We start from the raw sequence: 18,095 nt of genomic DNA, 5'->3' as shown, positions 1-18,095 counted from the left end.
GATGCGACAGCTTCAACTGTGTTGTCAGACATACAGGCTATACTGTAGTTACACCTGTTGGGTGACATGGAAGCTGTAATTACAGGGTCACATCTCTGTCTTTAAAGGTCTTTGCTAAGTGGCTCTCCTTATATGTACTTTTTAAAATCCAAAATGTGAATGTAATTTCAACAGCAGCACAACCTTACTGCATAATAGTTGTCTTATCTGATGCCATCTGTCTATATTTAACAGTGAGTTAATTTCATTCAGGTGTGAGGATGGTGGATCAGGAAAGACAGGGGAAGGCAACAGGTAGGTCTAACATTAGGTGGAAATGAATCTGTTGATACCAACAGATTCATTTCTTAATATTATTAATATTGAAAAACTAATAAAATTACATAATGTTTGTTTGACAATATGTCTTAGTGGAGAAGAACACCGACAAGGATCGAATGAGACAAACATGAGGTCGGTGATGGCATCAAGTAGAGATGAGACCAGTGATGACATCAGGTAGGAGTTCTATTAGTTAGACCACACAAATATATGGCTCTCTCTATATATATATATATATATATATATATATAGGTGTCAGGGCTGCAGGGAAGGACCTCGGGGTGTAATGTACCTCACACAAACAGGACACACACACACACACACACACACACACACACAAAATGCTGCATGGTGCAAACTGTGGCCACATAATAACGCAGCTGAAAGACACGGGAAATGGACAATTTTATTGAAATGTGTGTATGTCTGTCAGCAGGGCTGTGTGTGTGTGTGTGTGTGTGTGTGTGTGTGTGTGTGTGTGTCAGGGCTTGGTGGTGGAAAAGGATCTGCTCTCTCTCACTTTCCATCTTTCTATCTTCTCATGTTCTTTCTTTCCTTTTGGGCAACCACACACACACACACACACACACACACACACACACACACACACACACACACACACACACACACACACACACACACACACACACACACACATATATTATTTTTGAAAGAAGCAACAACAGTCATTTTTGACAAAGCATATATTCTGTATTAACATACATTCATAGGCAGTATAGTCTTCTTCAGTGTATAAGTCTTTACAGATCTACAGTATGTCTCTATAATGATAGCACGTTATTATAGGAAAGCTTGGCTTTATGGTGGTACAAGACAACAATAGAGTCCTGACAGTGGCATGGGAAACTGTGTGTGTGTGTGTGTGTGTACAGTATGAAAGGAACAAGGAACATTGAAAATGTGGTCAGAGGTTCGCTGCTGTGGGGCGAGGGCTCTATGTGCGCTTGGAGAGAAAGTGCTTCAGTCATCATGCATGGTGAACATGCTCGGCAACCCTCTGGCAGACCCCGTTGGGTATGTGTGTGTGTTTACATTGTGTGTTTGCTGGTGCATGCATGTCTCTGTGTGTTTACTTGTGTTTGCATTAAGCCAACTAGCGTTTGGCAGATGGCAACGTGCAGGAGAAGGCCATGGTCAACATCAATCCAGGATTTTTACAATATGATGTTCTGTAATGGCAAGAAATCATTGACAATCTGATCTGAAAACTGTTTGGATATACTGTTTCTGGTTTCTGGTTGCAGGTATCAGCTGTGCATGAATACAGGTGCTGATTTGAAGCAATGTTTGCCGAGTATGTGTGTGTTTTGTGTGTATCATGCCTATCACCTGCCAATGCTACAGGTCTACAGAAAAGACAGAAAGGAGCTGACAGTGGCTTTCACCTGTCCATCATCATCCTCCCTCTGACAGAAAGAGAGTGAGTGTGTGTAAGTGGAGCAGCATCAGGGCATTGCAGGGGGCAAAATAAATGACTGGACTTCAGCGCAGCACAGCCATGTACACTCAGGAAGCAAATCACAGAAAGTCCGTCTGCGACACATTGTGTCCTTGTCTGACAGACTCAGCGTTTCCCTTTTTGACATCCAGCACTCCAAGTGAGTCCCCGAAGCAGCAGCAGCAGCAGCAAGGATAGAGGGCAAACAACCCTCCTCTTGACCCCAATCCCAACCCAACCCCTTAACCCCACCCACCATCTGCCCACCCATGGGTCCAGTTTGTCCCTAATTATGTCCATTCGTTTGTCCCCTCCTTCTAGGTCCACCAACCGTTAATCTCCTTAGTCTCAACAAATAAGTTAAACATTACAAAAATAAGAAGCATCAATGACAAAGCAAATATGAGTGAGGGAGGGAGACAGAAAGTAAAATATGTTCTCTACTTGAGAAGAAACAAACTGCCTCTGTAACTTTGTAGGGAATCCCATGCATAATCTACTCATTTTCATTAAGGTGGCATAAAATGAATAGGATGACATTTGACTTTTAAGCCACTCAGTCTGTTTCCATTGACCAGTAGTAGGAGGGTGGGGTGTTTCAAGCAGAAGAAGAGGGAGGTTCACAAGTCCTCCTTGCTCCCTTTGGCCTTGGTAATTGAGCAGGAGTGTGGGGCGTTTGTTTTGTTCATCAGCAGTGCCCTCTGTGCCCCCCCCATTCCCATCACCGGCAAGTATGCATCTCCACCATTTTGCGGCACTGTTTGCATTTGACATAACAGCACCAGTGGAACTTACAGCTGCACCTGTCCACCACCTCCACTTCCTGTGTCTGGAAGCCGCGGCCACAGCACATCAGCTCGCAGCCGTCGATGGCCTTTGACGTTCGGTTACACTGGCGGCCCACCGTGCCCAGCATACCTGGCGTGCGTGGGTCATAGTCGCAGAAATCTGGACTGGGCTCCAGGTAGACCAGATCTTCGTCTGTGTGAGGTTTGAACTGGGAGTTTCGAGGTGCCAGGACTTTGGTGGTGCCCACCTTGCGCTGCTCCACCTCAGTGGCACCGTCAAACTTCTCCTTGATGACATTGCCCACTTTGCGGAAGGGCGGCATGGCTTTCCAGCAGGTCTTTACCTCACAGGAGCCTGACACGCCATGGCATTTGCACTCCACACGCATGTGGGACAGAATGGCCTGCAGAGATGCCAAAGAACCTTTGGTTAGCAGAAAGAACTTGACTATGCACAATATTCATACAGAATAACTGCTGTGGATAGCTGCATCCATCTCTCAAATGCTGACTGTTTGGGCTTACAGTAACAACTACCTACTGCTATCAGAGCTGTAGACTTAAGACTTGGACTCAAGTCAAACTTCATTGGGATTTGATTTAGACTTGAATGAGACTTAAAATACTGTATTTTGTAATCTTTTTTGACTCAAATAACAAATAACATGACTTGGACTCAAATTAGTGGAGAATAGACTTACACTTGTCTTGATTTACTTGAAACTTGAATTGGACATATCTAGAAATATTTAAGACTTGAGCTGGATTTATCATGAATGACTTTGGACATGACTTGGACTTGTCTTGAATGATATGAAACGTGACTTGAACTTGTCTCATATAGTTTGAAACTTGGTCTGGACTTATTTGAATGGCATAAGATTCGACGTGGACTTGAGAATAGATTGACTTGAAACTTGACTTGGACATATCTAGAAAGATTTAAGACTTGAGCTGGACATATCTCGGATGACTTAAGACTTGCTGGAATTGTAACACAAAAGCATTGCGAAGGAACAAAAGCATTGCGAAGGAACAACTGCAAACGTAGATCAGAAAAATAATTGCCACCGCAACCTTTTGGGTGCTTTGTACTAAAAGAAGTGCAGTGTTCTACAAAAGGGCTGATTCCCATTTTACGTCATTGGCAGTGAGTTACCTTCCTGCCAGCCTCGTTGTTGTGCAGGTTCATGAGAGCCCGGCTGGATGACTGGCCTTTACTCCTCTCCCTCACATCCACAAAGGATTGGGAAAAGGCCACTCCATATGCAATGTTATCACTGCAGCCCGACCACTGGAACCCTATGAAAATATATTAAGACAGAGACAGGAACATTGCTTAAACACTACACTATTTTGCAGCCATGTTTCAGTAATTCAGAATTGATGAAATGATGGTTGATGATTGTAGTAATGCGTGATAATGATATTTAAAAGATGTGGCTATACACACATGGAGATAAGATGGCAAAAAAATAATATGCTGCCAGTGATATCTGTCTGGCCTTCAATAAAAATACTGTCACATTATTTAGTCTTTCAAATGATTGCATTAAAATATACTGGATCAGTTGGTCCTTCTGTTTCTGTTGCGCGTGTGTCCATGTGTTTGTGTGTTTGTGTGAAAGAGAAAGAGAGAGAGACCTACCCTCTGGACTAACTCCATGTACATTGTGGTCGCAGCCACATTTTTCCAACTCTCCGCTGCTGCAGGCCCTTGTGACCGCAAACGCCACACTGGCTGCTGAGATGGCATATACAAAGGCTGCCTCACGGGTGCCTAACACATACACAAACAGCCACACACGTACATACACAGTCATATTTCTTTGCATTTTGTAACTGAAAAGAGCAAAAAAAAACTTCTACAGATAAAGAGTGTATTAAAGTCTAAGAGCCCAGACGTCAACATGCAGTAACTGGTTAGGCCAGTACAACTGGAAACAAGCAAAGAAATGGAATGGAATAATCCACATCAAATCAGCTTTGTGATATCAAAGATAATCAGGTCCCAATTTTGTTAATGCATGCAGGTAGAAAAGTTAACTGATAAATTTGTTTTAGTGTGTGGATAAGGGTGTAACTTTGGGTTCAATATTGGGGGGGGTTGAGATCTCCAACTATCTAGGGAGGTCCTGGGACATGTCGGCATGTATTTAAAAAAGGCGACAAAAACATCGGAAAAAGTGTTAGAAAAAATCTCAAAAAGGCGACAAAACCGTGGAAATTGTTTTTTGTAACACCCCCATCCTCCCCGTAAATGGCTATGGTTATGGCTGTGGTGCTGTCAGTCATATCAGTGTGTCTTTTGTGTCCAGATGCTTGCAGGGAGTAGGCCACAGGAATCACTGCAGTGTATAATCTTACCCTGGGTGACCACTTTGCCAAACACAGGCATGTTTTCCAGAGTGGAGCAGTTCCATCGACGGTTGCGAAACTGGAACTGACACTCGTCTATAGCCAGCTGGGCTCCACGACGCACCGCATCCATCACCTCCACACTGCGCTTACAGATCTGGACCTGCAGCAGAGACACACAGGAGCTACATCAGCCACGAACACAGCAGCACACGTACTAATAAAAGACTTTACTTTCTCATTTAACGTAAATGTCTCCTGGAAAAAAAACTAAAACATTTACCAGTATTCATTTTGGTATTGATATGTCATTATCAAATCAATTGTGGTACCTTCCTAGGTAGAGCTCATCCTTTTTGTTCTTAGCTGATTATTGCTGCAGAATATCACATTTCTTTAAAATGATTAATGTTGTTTTCACACTATTTTTGTGTCCCAATCACCCCAACTGTTGTGATATTCCCTTCTGCAAGAAGACACTGTTAAACACACTTTTTAGTAAATGATGTGCAAAAAGGTATGTACAGGGTATGTACCTGTCTCTGGATGAGGCCTCGTAACCTCTCGCACGTCTCCTCATCCCTGATGCTTCCCACTGACGACAGCTTGGCCAGGTACCTGAAAGAAACGAAAAACACAACCAACAAGACCTCTTTAGTGTGCAGTAGGTGGGGAGGCCTGAAAGAACATGGAAGTCACAAAGGAACATTCAGGAGAAGAAGTTGAAAGTACCGAATCTGATATCTGTGGTTAAAGTGGTACACAAACAAGATAGACATACATTATCTCCACCATAGTGTCACTTTAATACAGTTATTGTCACAGTCAATGTTTCCCTTTGAACCAGGGATGATTGAATTTGACGACACCATTCAGATGAAGCAGAGGGTTGGTTCCCATGACGTTGTGGGAATGTTTTGGATAAATGTCTGGTTGTGAGGACACTGAGAGGAGGGAAAGTGGCTTATCATACAAACCACCTCCAGGCCAGACAGGTCAGGGAGATATACTGAACACACACACACACACACACACACACACACACACACACACACACACACACACACACACACACACACACACACACACACACACACACACACACACACACACACACACACACACACACAATCTAAGATGTGTGAGAAAATGGCATCAGTCTGGATGCCCTGATCCTCACACATCCACCTCACTTCAGTCTCATATCTCCAGTCCCAGCTGCACCTTACAGAAATAGGCTTTCTCATAAGCTGGCAGTGAGTCTCCCACAGAGGGAGCAACCCTGATTATGTACTGTCAACTCTACTCAAAGTGTACTCTTTAAACATATGTTGAGTCTAGTTTTTTCAAACAATGGAAAGTTTTGTCATTTCTAGTGCAGTTTCACGTAACGCAGTCATGGAGTTTTGAAAGAAATGCTTGTTTCTTCAACAAGCATTGGGGTTCAGAGTTGTTGTCAGGAAGGTTTGAACATCAATGACTTCATTTCCTGCATTTGGCTACACTTTTATGCACCAATTTATGGTGGAAATACCTTTCTTTAGCCTATGTGAAGAAGAAAATAACAGATATCAAAAATATAATGGAAAGTATGTTGTTACGTGTCATTGGGCATTTTTAAGTGGGTATATGGAAATCCTGGAGCTTTCCTAATGGGTATAGTGCATATAGCTGCGTATCACGTAGACTACACCACTGCTTTGACTCCAGCTCAACACACAAACAGACATTGATCTTCTTATCTCACTGTCAGAAAGAAAGCAAATCACGCATTTCCCAAAATGTTGAACTACTCCTTTCAGGGAGGTCAAGGATAAAAACACAGTGTTGTTTAACATGCAAAATCCAAAGTATATAAGGATTGAAATCGAACATATAAAACAATAAACTGCATTAAATCCAAGCAGTGCATTTACATGAGATGGCCATTTGCATGCTCATCTATGATAACTGTAGTAAATGTGATAACCTAACTATTTTACTATTTTATTATTCAGTATTTGCAGGCTCCTCCATACAGTGGACAGAGTTTGAATATCAAAATGGCCCTTAATAAGTTAAATTCCAACAAAATGAACTACAGGCTGTCATTCTGACCAAGTAGACATGTTTTTCCTTAAGGTTTCTCAAGCTTGTTTTATGAGGCTCAGGTTATGAGTTCCCTAGACCACACATACCTCTGTAAAGCCCTGTTAGCCCGTCTCAATCAAGCTGTGGCACAGATCCAGATTGCAGAGAGTTCTGCTGTCAGGTTATTGACAAAGACATAATGCACAACACAAAACCATGCTCAATCTTGTACACCAGCTGACTGTATAAAAAGGTTTGACATCCTAATTATTGGTGTTATTACATATAGATCAGCTGGTAGCTACATCTCACTTCTTTCAAACCCTCCTGATAGTGGGTGGTAAAAGTGATAGAAGTAGAAATAGTTCACTTTTAGCCTTAGTGCATTATGTTTAGTACTATTTGCAAATGTGGTATAATTAGTATATCATCCTTCCAGAGGTCAAACAGCTCCTCCTCTCCATTCACCCTCTCATCTCCTCCTCTCAACAGTTCAGATTATCTTTCTCTCTCCGTCTCTTTGATGGCCTTCTTTTCCTCTTCCCCCCAGACAGTGTCAATATTTAGCACTCATCGCTTTGATAACCCCCGCTCTCGGCCACTCAGCCACATCTGCTCACATCCATCCTGCAGTGAGGCGGCTTGGTTGAAATCTTTGGCATAGTCATATTTTCAAATGTCCACTTAGCTTAGACGTAAAGCTTTAGTGCGTCACTTTTTGATATTAATGAATGTCCGTTACATTCAAGCCAGATGAGTTTCTACAAAGCTAATTAAGACTATCAGCTCCACACAACTCTCTCTGTATGTCTCAGTATGACTATGTCCAGAAGATTGTGGCGTCTGGCGACCCAGGGGGGGGGGTCATGGAAGGCTTGTATCATGTGGACGTGCCAACAGTGTTGTTGTCATTACTTAGAATTCCTCATGGGGGAGACAGAAACTACGCACTGTAGCTTTAATGTAGGGTCCTATGAAGTCTGTTTTATGGCATTTAAAAAGAAAAAAATTTCGATTCCGTTCATTATTTGATATCACTGAAACTATTGGGCTCTACATTATCAAATACTTTTTCCACTTCAGAAAGTTTTAGTAGTAGTTCCATTGTTCTTATGATGGTGTCGCTTCTTTTCTGCGTTTTTTCCGTTTCTTCTTTCTTTGTCAGTGTAAATGAGCGATCTCCCGAGTATTAATACAGGTTGACTGAATGCCTGAACCACCAGCACATTACAACGCAACACTTACCTTGATCTCTACAGAGCGTTTAGCATCTTTTAGCAGTAGGTTTGACAGCTATATGCTAATATGGATATGGATTCTATTTAAAATAGAATGTAGCCGAGTGAATGTTACAAAATGCTTCACACACTAAATTCATTTGATTGGGTTCATTTTAGTTGAAAAAACAGACCCATCCCTATTTTAGAAAAATATAAGTGAGGACAGAGCTTTTTTTACGGGTCCAAAATGTTGGACCTGATTCAAAATGGCCCCCTGGGAAAATCTACCTGAATCCAATGTGCATAAATTCATTTTCCAAAACAAACAAAAAAGGGCCTGAGCAGGCTCGGAGCCAATCTAAATAGACATGAGTATCATTAAGAAACAGCCACTGTTAAAAAGAGAGCAATATGATATGTCCCAAGAACAAATGAATAAGTAAGTCATAGAATCTTTAATGCTTTTTTGAATGTAATATTTGCTAACAAGGTCGCCATATCAACCTTAAAAAGATACGTCGATGTTGTGTTCACAACTTTCCGCTGCCTCCAAGAGACCAAAAAAAGACAGTGTAGGTTTAAAGACATCAGTTTAAGGCACCCTGTCTGAAAGCGAGTGAGGGACGGGACCGCAAGCAGGAAACAACAAATATGTTTCCTGTCATCTTTTACCTTTGTGATATGTTAAAATGTGGAGTCATAAAGTCAGCATATGTAATGTCAGTTACACTGCAATGTCTAATCTTATCACAAGTTTAACTTTAGCTAACATTAGCCACCATAAGTTACTGGTAATACCAGACCAACTAAGGCTGTATCAGGAAGTTGCTGGGTGTAATCACCTGAGCAAAGATGTGCTGTTATTGTTTATGAATTTATATTTATAATTATTTATTTTCAAATGTTTTGAACTGAGTTGCAGTAACTCTAAACTTGGGGGAATCCTAAACCCCACTGTCTATTTATCTTCCCAAATCTCAAATCTACAGGTCCTGTCCTCCCCAGCTCTGATTTGCTTCATTGCAGTAGCGAGGGTTTCATCAAAGCCATGTGCGCTGTTTGATCCCCCTTTGTTGTTTAGCGTAGCCTTGGGCAGAGCTCTACGTTTGTGTCGAAGCATCCAGCTGGGAGACTATCAGACAGCGGTAAAAACAAGCCATGGAGAAAACTCGAGACGACAACCGAACCCAGCACCACACTCATCAAGCTGGATGGCATCCCGCTGGCCTGACATTCACCCTGGAAACATTTAAGAAACATTGGTAAGTAAGCCGTTATTCAGGTGATTTTCTGGACGTGTGCGTGTGTGTGTGTATATACACGCGTGGGAAACGTTCAGCGCAGGCCTTGGGCGAGTGTGTCTGAGTGTTTTGAGCCCTGTCTCACTTTATCTGTTCATTCTGCTGTGTATACCCTTCACTTCCCAGAGACAAGGTTAACAAAACGCCTCAACAAGGAGACACATGCACACACGCACACGTGCACACGCGCACATGTGCACATGCACACACACACACACACACACACACACACACACATACACACACACACACAAGCACACACGCACGCACGCACGCACGCACACACGCACGCACACACGCACACACACACACACACACACACACACACACACACACACACACACACACACACACACACACACACTCGCCAACCCCTCATCCTCATTCCACTCCCTCTTTCCTCTCTGTCTCTCTGGCCTCTGGTGGTTGCGTGCCTAAATCCCAGGGGCCTAAGCCCAGTGGAGCCAGTGGTGTTGTGAAGGCTGCGACGTGTAATGCAACACAAACACGCAAACGCATCACAGTCCAGGTGGAATGCTCCATACCTCCCACCCAGAGCCCCCCACGGCCTCATGGGAGGCTAGAACTGAAAATAAGAGATAATTCTAAACAGAGGAGACATTTATGACGCAGGTTGTTATCTGAAGACAGGAAATAAAGGATAGCAAAGAAATGGTGAGTACCACACAAAAATCCCTTTTGAACCACTTTCATGCATTAAAAATATGAATTACTGCATTTTCAATGAAAAAAGAATGGACATAGGCAAAGAAAGAACTTTAAGAAAGAGTGCGGAAAAAAATTAATCATTAACATAATATAAATCGACAACAATTTTGATGATCAATCAATAGTTAAGTGCTAAGAATGAAGACCATGAGATGTTATTAAAAGCTCTGAGAGCTGGTAAGTGGACCTTTAAGCTTACTTTTTATTTTTATTTATTTTTTATTTATTTTTACATAAACTGTTACCAAAGGCCCAGGTATTTCCAATGGTTAAGGTGATAGTGTGATATTTCAGGAAATACATTCCTTGCTTTCTTGAATAAGAGTTAGATGTCTGTAAAAAGCTTAGCTTAGCTTAGCTTAGCATGAAGACTGGAAACAGCTCGCCGGGCTCTGTCCAAAAGTAACATAATTCACCTACGAAGCTCTGTACCTCTGAAGCTCACTGATTACCTCCATCTATCTAGTTTGTTTAATCTGTACACAAACGACAATGTAAAAACGACAAGTTAGATTTTAAAAACAAGTTGCGGGTTATGTTATGTGACTATTTCTTGGCTGGGAGCAGCAACTTCAGAAGCCGATAAGAGTGTTTGCCAAAATGTTAAACTATTCCCATATTTCAAGCAAAAATGCCAGATATGTATTATATATTTGCTGGTTTGGGCTGCTCAAATGGGTTTATTTGCTGCTTATTTCTTTGGACTGTTTTTGTATGATTTTTCCATTGACTGCCTTTGGACAAAACAAGCAACAGCATTCACTATGTTATGACATTTAATAGAGCAAACAACAATGAATCAGATTTCAAGAAATCTGAAATATTAATCTTTAGTTGCAGCCCTACTTCATTGTTAAATATGTCAAACTGAAAAAGTAGTCTCAAATGACTTAAGAGAGATCTTGAGTTGTCCTCTGCATGGTTTGTCTAGAGTATCCTGACATACTGCTGTACTGTCTGGTACTCCAGTCACACTGCTGCAGGTCTGCAAACCTTGAAGTCACAGAGTTCTCTCTACTACTCCCTACTCCCAAACCTGAGAGACATCTGATCGAGCCGTCTCTACAAACGGGTCTCTAACATCATGAGAGGCCCCTCACACCCCAGACACCCCCTGTTTACCACCAGAGTTGTGGACAGGCTGCTGAACCCATAACCCACAATCAGTTTTATGCTTTTCTGTCACTATTTTCATTCAACATTGAATATACTGGTTAGACATTTAAAAAAACAAAACAATTATTAAGTTAGCTAAAATGATGGCCCAAAAAAGATAAATTAGGGGCCGCAGAGAAGAGAGAAATGCAGGGGAGGGAGGGGATATAGAGGCTCGACACTTGAGCAAATTTCACACACACACACACACACACACACACACACACACACACACACACACACACACACACACACACACACACACACACACACACACACACATACAAAAACACATAAAAAACGACACACAAAGGCTCACAAACTGTAGCACACTCTCTGTACATCCATCACCTCTAATGTTTATTTATATGAAAATATCCTCATGTTTGCCTTTCCAGCACTGAGCACACAGCAGAGGTACACAGTGACAGGTAAATATAGCACGGATGGGAAATGCAAGGAGGAGAGCTGCGAGAAAGACTCTAAGGAACTTCTTTTCTACTGAATCACTGTGCACAGGTCTTAAAAGAGCAAACAAACCTGCAAGCAATGCTGCAACAAGTTAGAGTTCTTGACTTGGTGCACGGACAATATCTTTTGTTAGTTCAATGCCAATGAAGTAAAGTGCTCAGGAAACCCTCACATTCAGTACTGCAAGTAGAGAGCCAGCAGGCAGCAGAGATTTAAACTGCTCGTAAAGACAAGTGTGACTGTGGTGTGACCTGAGCTAACCCTCCCTGTCCCCTCTGCAGTAGACACCTACAGTATGTAAAACATATAGTGACCTGTAGAGGGCACTATCTTCTCAGTTTACCTTCTGCAACTTTACTACACAGAGTTACATTTCAGCACTAAGCTCGCCGTCCTACCTGCTGAACCTTTTGTGGCTTTCCTGACAGCTCCAGATAATCGGACTGCTCTGAACATGGCCAATGGTGTGCCATGTGTCTGTTCAAATTGTTCTTGAGAAAACACCTCTGTTGATTGCATGGGAAGCATCTGAGAAATCCATAATAACGCCTTAATATGTCACCTCAAGGAGGGATTGGTGTCCATGTCACATCGATCTACACATCCAAGAAAAGCTGACACCAGACCTCAGTTATTATTATATAAGGAAGCAATAAAAGTTTTACAGAAAACAAAAAATTCTTATTTTGACCCCCAACTTCACCTGCACAGTCCACTATGTTTAATCTACACTGAAAAAAATAAACATTTTCAACACAGTTTAAATGCGTGTATCTGATTGGCTGGCAGGTTTTTGTTTAAATTGTACATCAGTTTGAACCACTGTTCTAAATCAGCAAGAAATTTATATTAAACTAGTGACCTTAACAGCAGTACATCTGCTTCTTGTGACATCACCACTCATTGGTGAAACTAAGCTGCCTGTTAGTTATTGCTTGCAAACAGCAATTATATGTCCTTAGTGAAGGTCATAATGTTTAGTTTTTGTTAAAACTGTTTCATAGAGGATGTAGTTTGTGGCAGTGTTGTAGCAAAGACCACCTAAACTGAGACCATGTCATCAGAGTGTATTGAGACCGAGACAGGACCGAGACTTTGAGGGGTTGAGACTGAGTCAAGACCAAGACCAAGGCAGGGCGAGACCCAGTCAAGACCAGACCAGTACCAGAGCTTCTCTTGTCTCTTGCTTCACTTTCTTGGGAGCATGTGTTAATAAATGTTGCCCCCCTGAGTCAAGTTACTGGTTGCATTTGAAGCAGGAAGTTCTACATCCAATCACAGCAATGCTGTTAACACATACAATTAGACAATGCAGAGGCAACTTAGTGATATCCCTGCAGTTGTGGTCTTGACCAGTCATGAAATAAAATCCTGAGTCCTCTTTATCCGAGACCGAGTAAAATGCGATTGATTCCAAGAAGAGACCGAGACCTACAAAAAGTGGTCTTACAGTTTTTCACGATCGCTATGACACTTTTTTCAATACTTTTAACAACTTTCCTAAACTCTTAACACAGTTAGCACAACATCCGTCTGTGTAGGCTATACAATTAACACATTTGTTGTTGCTTTGACACAAAATGCATACAGTTAACACAAATTTAAAATGCTTGAACTTCTTTTACACACAAGCTCCACCAAAACCAAAACAATGGATCTTTACTGCCAAATTTACAAATGCTTTCACACTGTATGTCAGAACAGATAACATCATGTTCTAAACCTAACTTATAGGCTAAAGTCAAAGTGAACAGCTGATCATATTGTAAATTGAAACACAAATATATCCCCTGCATTTTATACATGCATTTATTGAGAAACAGCTGATTGAAGTTATAGATCAATCACAGCTGATTCCCTTCTAGGAAACACACTCAGGTGTTGAGGTTCTTTCAATCACATGATCATATGGTAGTACAGTAAAAGAGGACCTATTTGAACAATATACTGTAGATGAACACAGAAAATAAGAAAAATGCCTTCACAAGGGAGAGGAAGAGGAGTACCAGGACAATTCTGCCTCTGTCTCCTTTTTTTCATAAACCGTACATTCTATAAAGCTACTCTGAGATGGGTCAATCATTTTTTTAATTGAATCTCTGCAGCAAAAGAAACAAATTGGTGAGCAGGTAGAGCAGGCGCACATATACCTGGAGGTTTGTGCCTCGACGCAGAGGTCCAGAGTTCAAATCTGACTTGTGACGATTTCCTGCATGTCTTCCCCCTCTCTCTCCCCTTTCTCAACTAGCTGTCCTGTCAAATAAAGGCGGAAAAGCCCAAAAAATAATCTTCAAAAAAAAAGTACTAAACCCAACAAAACAAAAATGTAGAGAGGCTTCAACAGAAACTGCAGTGCAATATGATCAATACAATCACTTGTGTCTGTTGTATAAGGGCAGACCTGACTGACACATATAAAATAATGCAGTTTCTGTAATTCCATGGGATGTTAGTGTTTTGTATGACATTGTGCTATGATTGACTAAATGTTCTGTTGGGAGAGAACATGTGTTAGTGTTGTGGAAGAAGTATTTGATTTTGAGACATGATTGCATTGTTTTGGTAAACATAGTGTATTGTGTTAGTGAATTATTGTATTTTGAAAATCAGTGTTGGAGTTTAGTTTACAATGTGTGATTTTGAGCATGAAATTAACTGTTTTGCGAATCGTGTGTTGTAGGTGTGTTGGTGCGTTAAGAGTTTAGGAAAGTTGTTAAAAGTATTGAAAAAAGTGTCATAGCGATCGTGAAAAACTGTAAGACCAAGACCGATCTTGAGTACTACAACACTAGTTTGTGGTGCTGTTTTATTGCATTGCATCATACACAGCGGTGTTCCTGTTATTTAGCCTGCCCTCATTGAATGTGGTAGACAAAATAATAGAAACACCTGTCAGAACATTATAACCTTTATGAAGGTAAGATGTATTGTAGGGCTGCTGTATTACACTGCATTAGCTGGTTTAGCTAATACACTTTCTTTGTGTATATAGCACAAAGAAATGTGAGAATGATGAGGTTTAGGTTCATATGCTTCAAACACCTGCAGCTGCATCTTGTCTCATATCAGGATTGACTTTTCCTTAACATTGACCAAATGGTTTTATTTGTGTAACGATACCTGACTGGAGTAATGAAATGAAATTGACAGTGGTTCAACACCATTGTCATAAAAAAAAAAAAATCAGAATCGTACAAATTAAAGGTCTGTTTGAAGGTTGCAGAGCAGGGTTTTACGTAAATGGCAAACTGCATACTGAAAGCTTGTTTTTGATGTGAAACATTAAAATAGAATACTAAAAATATAGTGATCTAGTAAAATATAATGAAAAAGAGGGAATATCTATATGGTTTTCAAAATAAACTGTGCTTTGAAATATTTAATGCAACATTTTTGGGAATGGGAGTCTGCATTTGCTCAAGTATATATGCAATCCAATTCTTTTTTCGGAATAGGAGTTGGACGTGCTGACGTGTAAGGTAAGCGTGTTGTGTCACTTCCGGTGTTCCCGTGTTACAAACTCTAGTTTGCTGCTCCAGCAAAACCTTATTCAACTCTGCTTTATTGTTTAAATTAGCGGCTATTTGCCTGGATTGCATTTGAATTACAATTGTTCTACTCAAAGCACTTATACTTCGCTTCTCTTACAGCGACTGACTCGCTGATCTTACAGTTGCTAAAACGCTGTTAGCTACTTTAGCTTAGCCATTAGCAATGGCTAATTCCTCTCCCTCTTCTGCTCTTTCTTGCTCTGTGTGTCAAATGTTTAGCTATTCCTCTGCCTCCTTTAGTGATAACGATACATGTAATAAATGTAGTATATTCGCTGCTCTGAAGGCAAGGCTTAGTGAATTTGAGTCACGGCTCCACACCATGGAATCAGAATCATATGCTTCCGTAGCTAGCCAGCGCCATGTAGCTCATGCGGGCAAACATACTGTAGCTTCCGTAGCTTCTGCTAGCTGTCCCCCGGCAGACCCCGAGCAGCCGGGCGAGTGGGTGACTGTCCGAGGGAAGCGTAGCGTTAGAGGGAAGTGTAGCGTTAGATCTAAACCATGGTGTGCACATGATGACGGTCGCTCTAAACCGGAGCATCTTCGCCTCTTTAACAGGTTCTCCCTACTCAGTGATACACCCGCTGAGAAGCCAATTCTGGTTATTGGGAGCTCTATACTGCGATATGTGAAGCCGGCGGCCCCAGCAGCTACGGTCATATGTGTCACCGGGGCTAGAGCTCAAGAACCGTAAATACAGTAAGATCATACTTCACGTAGGTGGTAATGGTCGTAAATCGGAGATCACTAAAATTAATGTTGAGTCACTGTGCATACGCAAAGACAATGTCGGACTCTGTAGTTTTCTCTGGACCCCTGCCAAACCTGACCAGCGATGAAATGTACAGCCGCATGTCATCCTTCAACCGCTGGTTATCGGGGTGGTGCTCAGCTAATGATGTGGGCTATGTGAATAACTGGAGGGCGTTCTGGGGAAAGCCTGGTCTGATTAAGAGAGACGGCATTCATCCCACCTGGGACGGAGCCGCTCTCATATCAAAAAATCTGACCGAGTCTATTATCTGTCATAAACCATGACAACCCAAGTTTGATATTAGTAATCAGAGGTGCAGTGCTACGTGCCCCTCTGTGCTTCCATTGGAGCAGTCGCCCACTCATAGTCCAATAAGCACGGTGTCTGTCCCCCGGCTCAGATCGGTTAAATCAAAGGTAAACAAAAGATGCGCTATACTCAACAACCTAATTGGAATTAAAACGACTGCAACGATAGAACAAAATAGGAAAATTAGATGTGGACTATTAAATATTAGATCTCTGTCTTCTAAAGCAGTATTGGTAAACGATTTGATATCAGATAATAAAATTGATTTATTTTGTCTTACTGAAACCTGGCTGGGCCAGGAAGAATATGTCAGTCTAAATGAAGCCACTCCTCCCAGTCATATTAATACTCAAATTCCTAGAGGCTCAGGCCGAGGAGGGGGAGTTGCAGCCATCTTTGATTCAAGCCTGTTAATTAATCCTAAACCTAAACTAAATTATAACTCGTTTGAAAGTCTTGTTCTTAATCTTCAACATCCAAAATGGAAAACATTACAGCCAATTATATTCGTTGTTATTTACAGGGCTCCAGGTCCGTATTCTGAATTTTTATCTGAATTCTCAGAGTTTTGACAAAATACTTATTGTAGGTGATTTTAATATCCATGTGGACGTTGACAATGATAGCCTTAGTACTGCTTTCAACTCATTGTTAGATTCAATCGGTTTCAGTCAGAGTGTGCACAAGGCGACGCACTGTTTTAACCACACCCTTGACCTTGTGCTGGTATATGGTATTGAAATTGAGGATTTAATAATATTTCCGCAGAATTCGGTATTATCAGATCATTCTTCAATTACTTTCGAATTCTTAATACCTGACTATACTAAATTAGATAAACAATTCTACACTAGATGCCTATCTGACAGCATTTGACTCTATGTCATGCCTTAACATAACAGAGGACCTTTATGTAAACCTTAGTCCCTCCCAAATTGATACATTTGTAGATGGTGCTACGACCTGCCTATGGACGACTATAGACTCTGTTGCTCCCCTCAAAAAGAAGATGATGAAGCAAAGGAAATTAGCACCTTGGTATAACTCCCAAACTCGCAAATCAAAACAAATCTCGCGAAACCTCGAAAGTAAATGGCGTTCCACCAAAGTGGAAGAATCTCGTTTGGATTGGCCAGAAAGTCTCAAAACCTATAGGAAGAACCTAAGAAAGGCCAGATCAGACTATTACTCATCACTAATAGAAGAAAATAAGAACAACCCAAGGTTTCTTTTCAGCACTGTAGCCAGGCTGACAGATAGTCACAGCTCTACTGAGCCATCTATTCCTCTAGCTCTGAGTAGTGATGACTTCATGAGCTTCTTTAATGATAAAATTATAACAATTAGAGATAAAATCCATCACCTTTTGCCCTCAACTTCTATCGGTTCACCTTTAAACGCAGGACCGCTAAGGAAGAACGACTAGTCCCGACATATTTTTAGATTTCTTTTATCCTATAGACCTTCAACAATTAATGTTAAAGGTATCTTTAGCTAAGCCATCTACCTGTCTCTTGGACCCTATCCCAACAAGGCTACTCAAAGAAGCGTTACCCATGATTAAAACTTCATTACTAGATATGATCAATATGTCTTTATTAACAGG

General features: G+C 41.3%; 1 protein-coding gene across 2 annotated transcripts in view; it reads right to left on the bottom strand.

Annotated features, from left to right (window-relative positions):
* Positions 1–2,041: 2,041 nt before the first annotated feature.
* The window catches only part of wnt4 (wingless-type MMTV integration site family, member 4), a 31,736-nt gene continuing 15,682 nt past the window's right edge, over positions 2,042–18,095 (bottom strand). Inside the window, exons 2-6 of one of the 2 annotated variants that reach the window (XM_039799115.1) lie at positions 5,463–5,544; positions 4,936–5,092; positions 4,217–4,348; positions 3,728–3,870; positions 2,042–2,972 (exon numbers count right to left, since the gene is read on the bottom strand). In XM_039799115.1, the coding sequence (XP_039655049.1) occupies positions 2,502–2,972; positions 3,728–3,870; positions 4,217–4,348; positions 4,936–5,092; positions 5,463–5,544 (985 nt within the window). In that variant the 3' untranslated portion in view covers positions 2,042–2,501. The remainder of the gene's footprint in view (positions 2,973–3,727; positions 3,871–4,216; positions 4,349–4,935; positions 5,093–5,462; positions 5,545–18,095) is intronic. The other variant, XM_039799116.1, reaches the window with a different exon arrangement.

Source organism: Perca fluviatilis, chromosome 4 (assembly GCF_010015445.1).
Source record: "Perca fluviatilis chromosome 4, GENO_Pfluv_1.0, whole genome shotgun sequence".
Taxonomy (NCBI): domain Eukaryota; kingdom Metazoa; phylum Chordata; class Actinopteri; order Perciformes; family Percidae; genus Perca; species Perca fluviatilis.
Note: the sequence above shows the minus strand (reverse complement) of the source record. Positions and strands in the feature narration are given on the sequence as shown.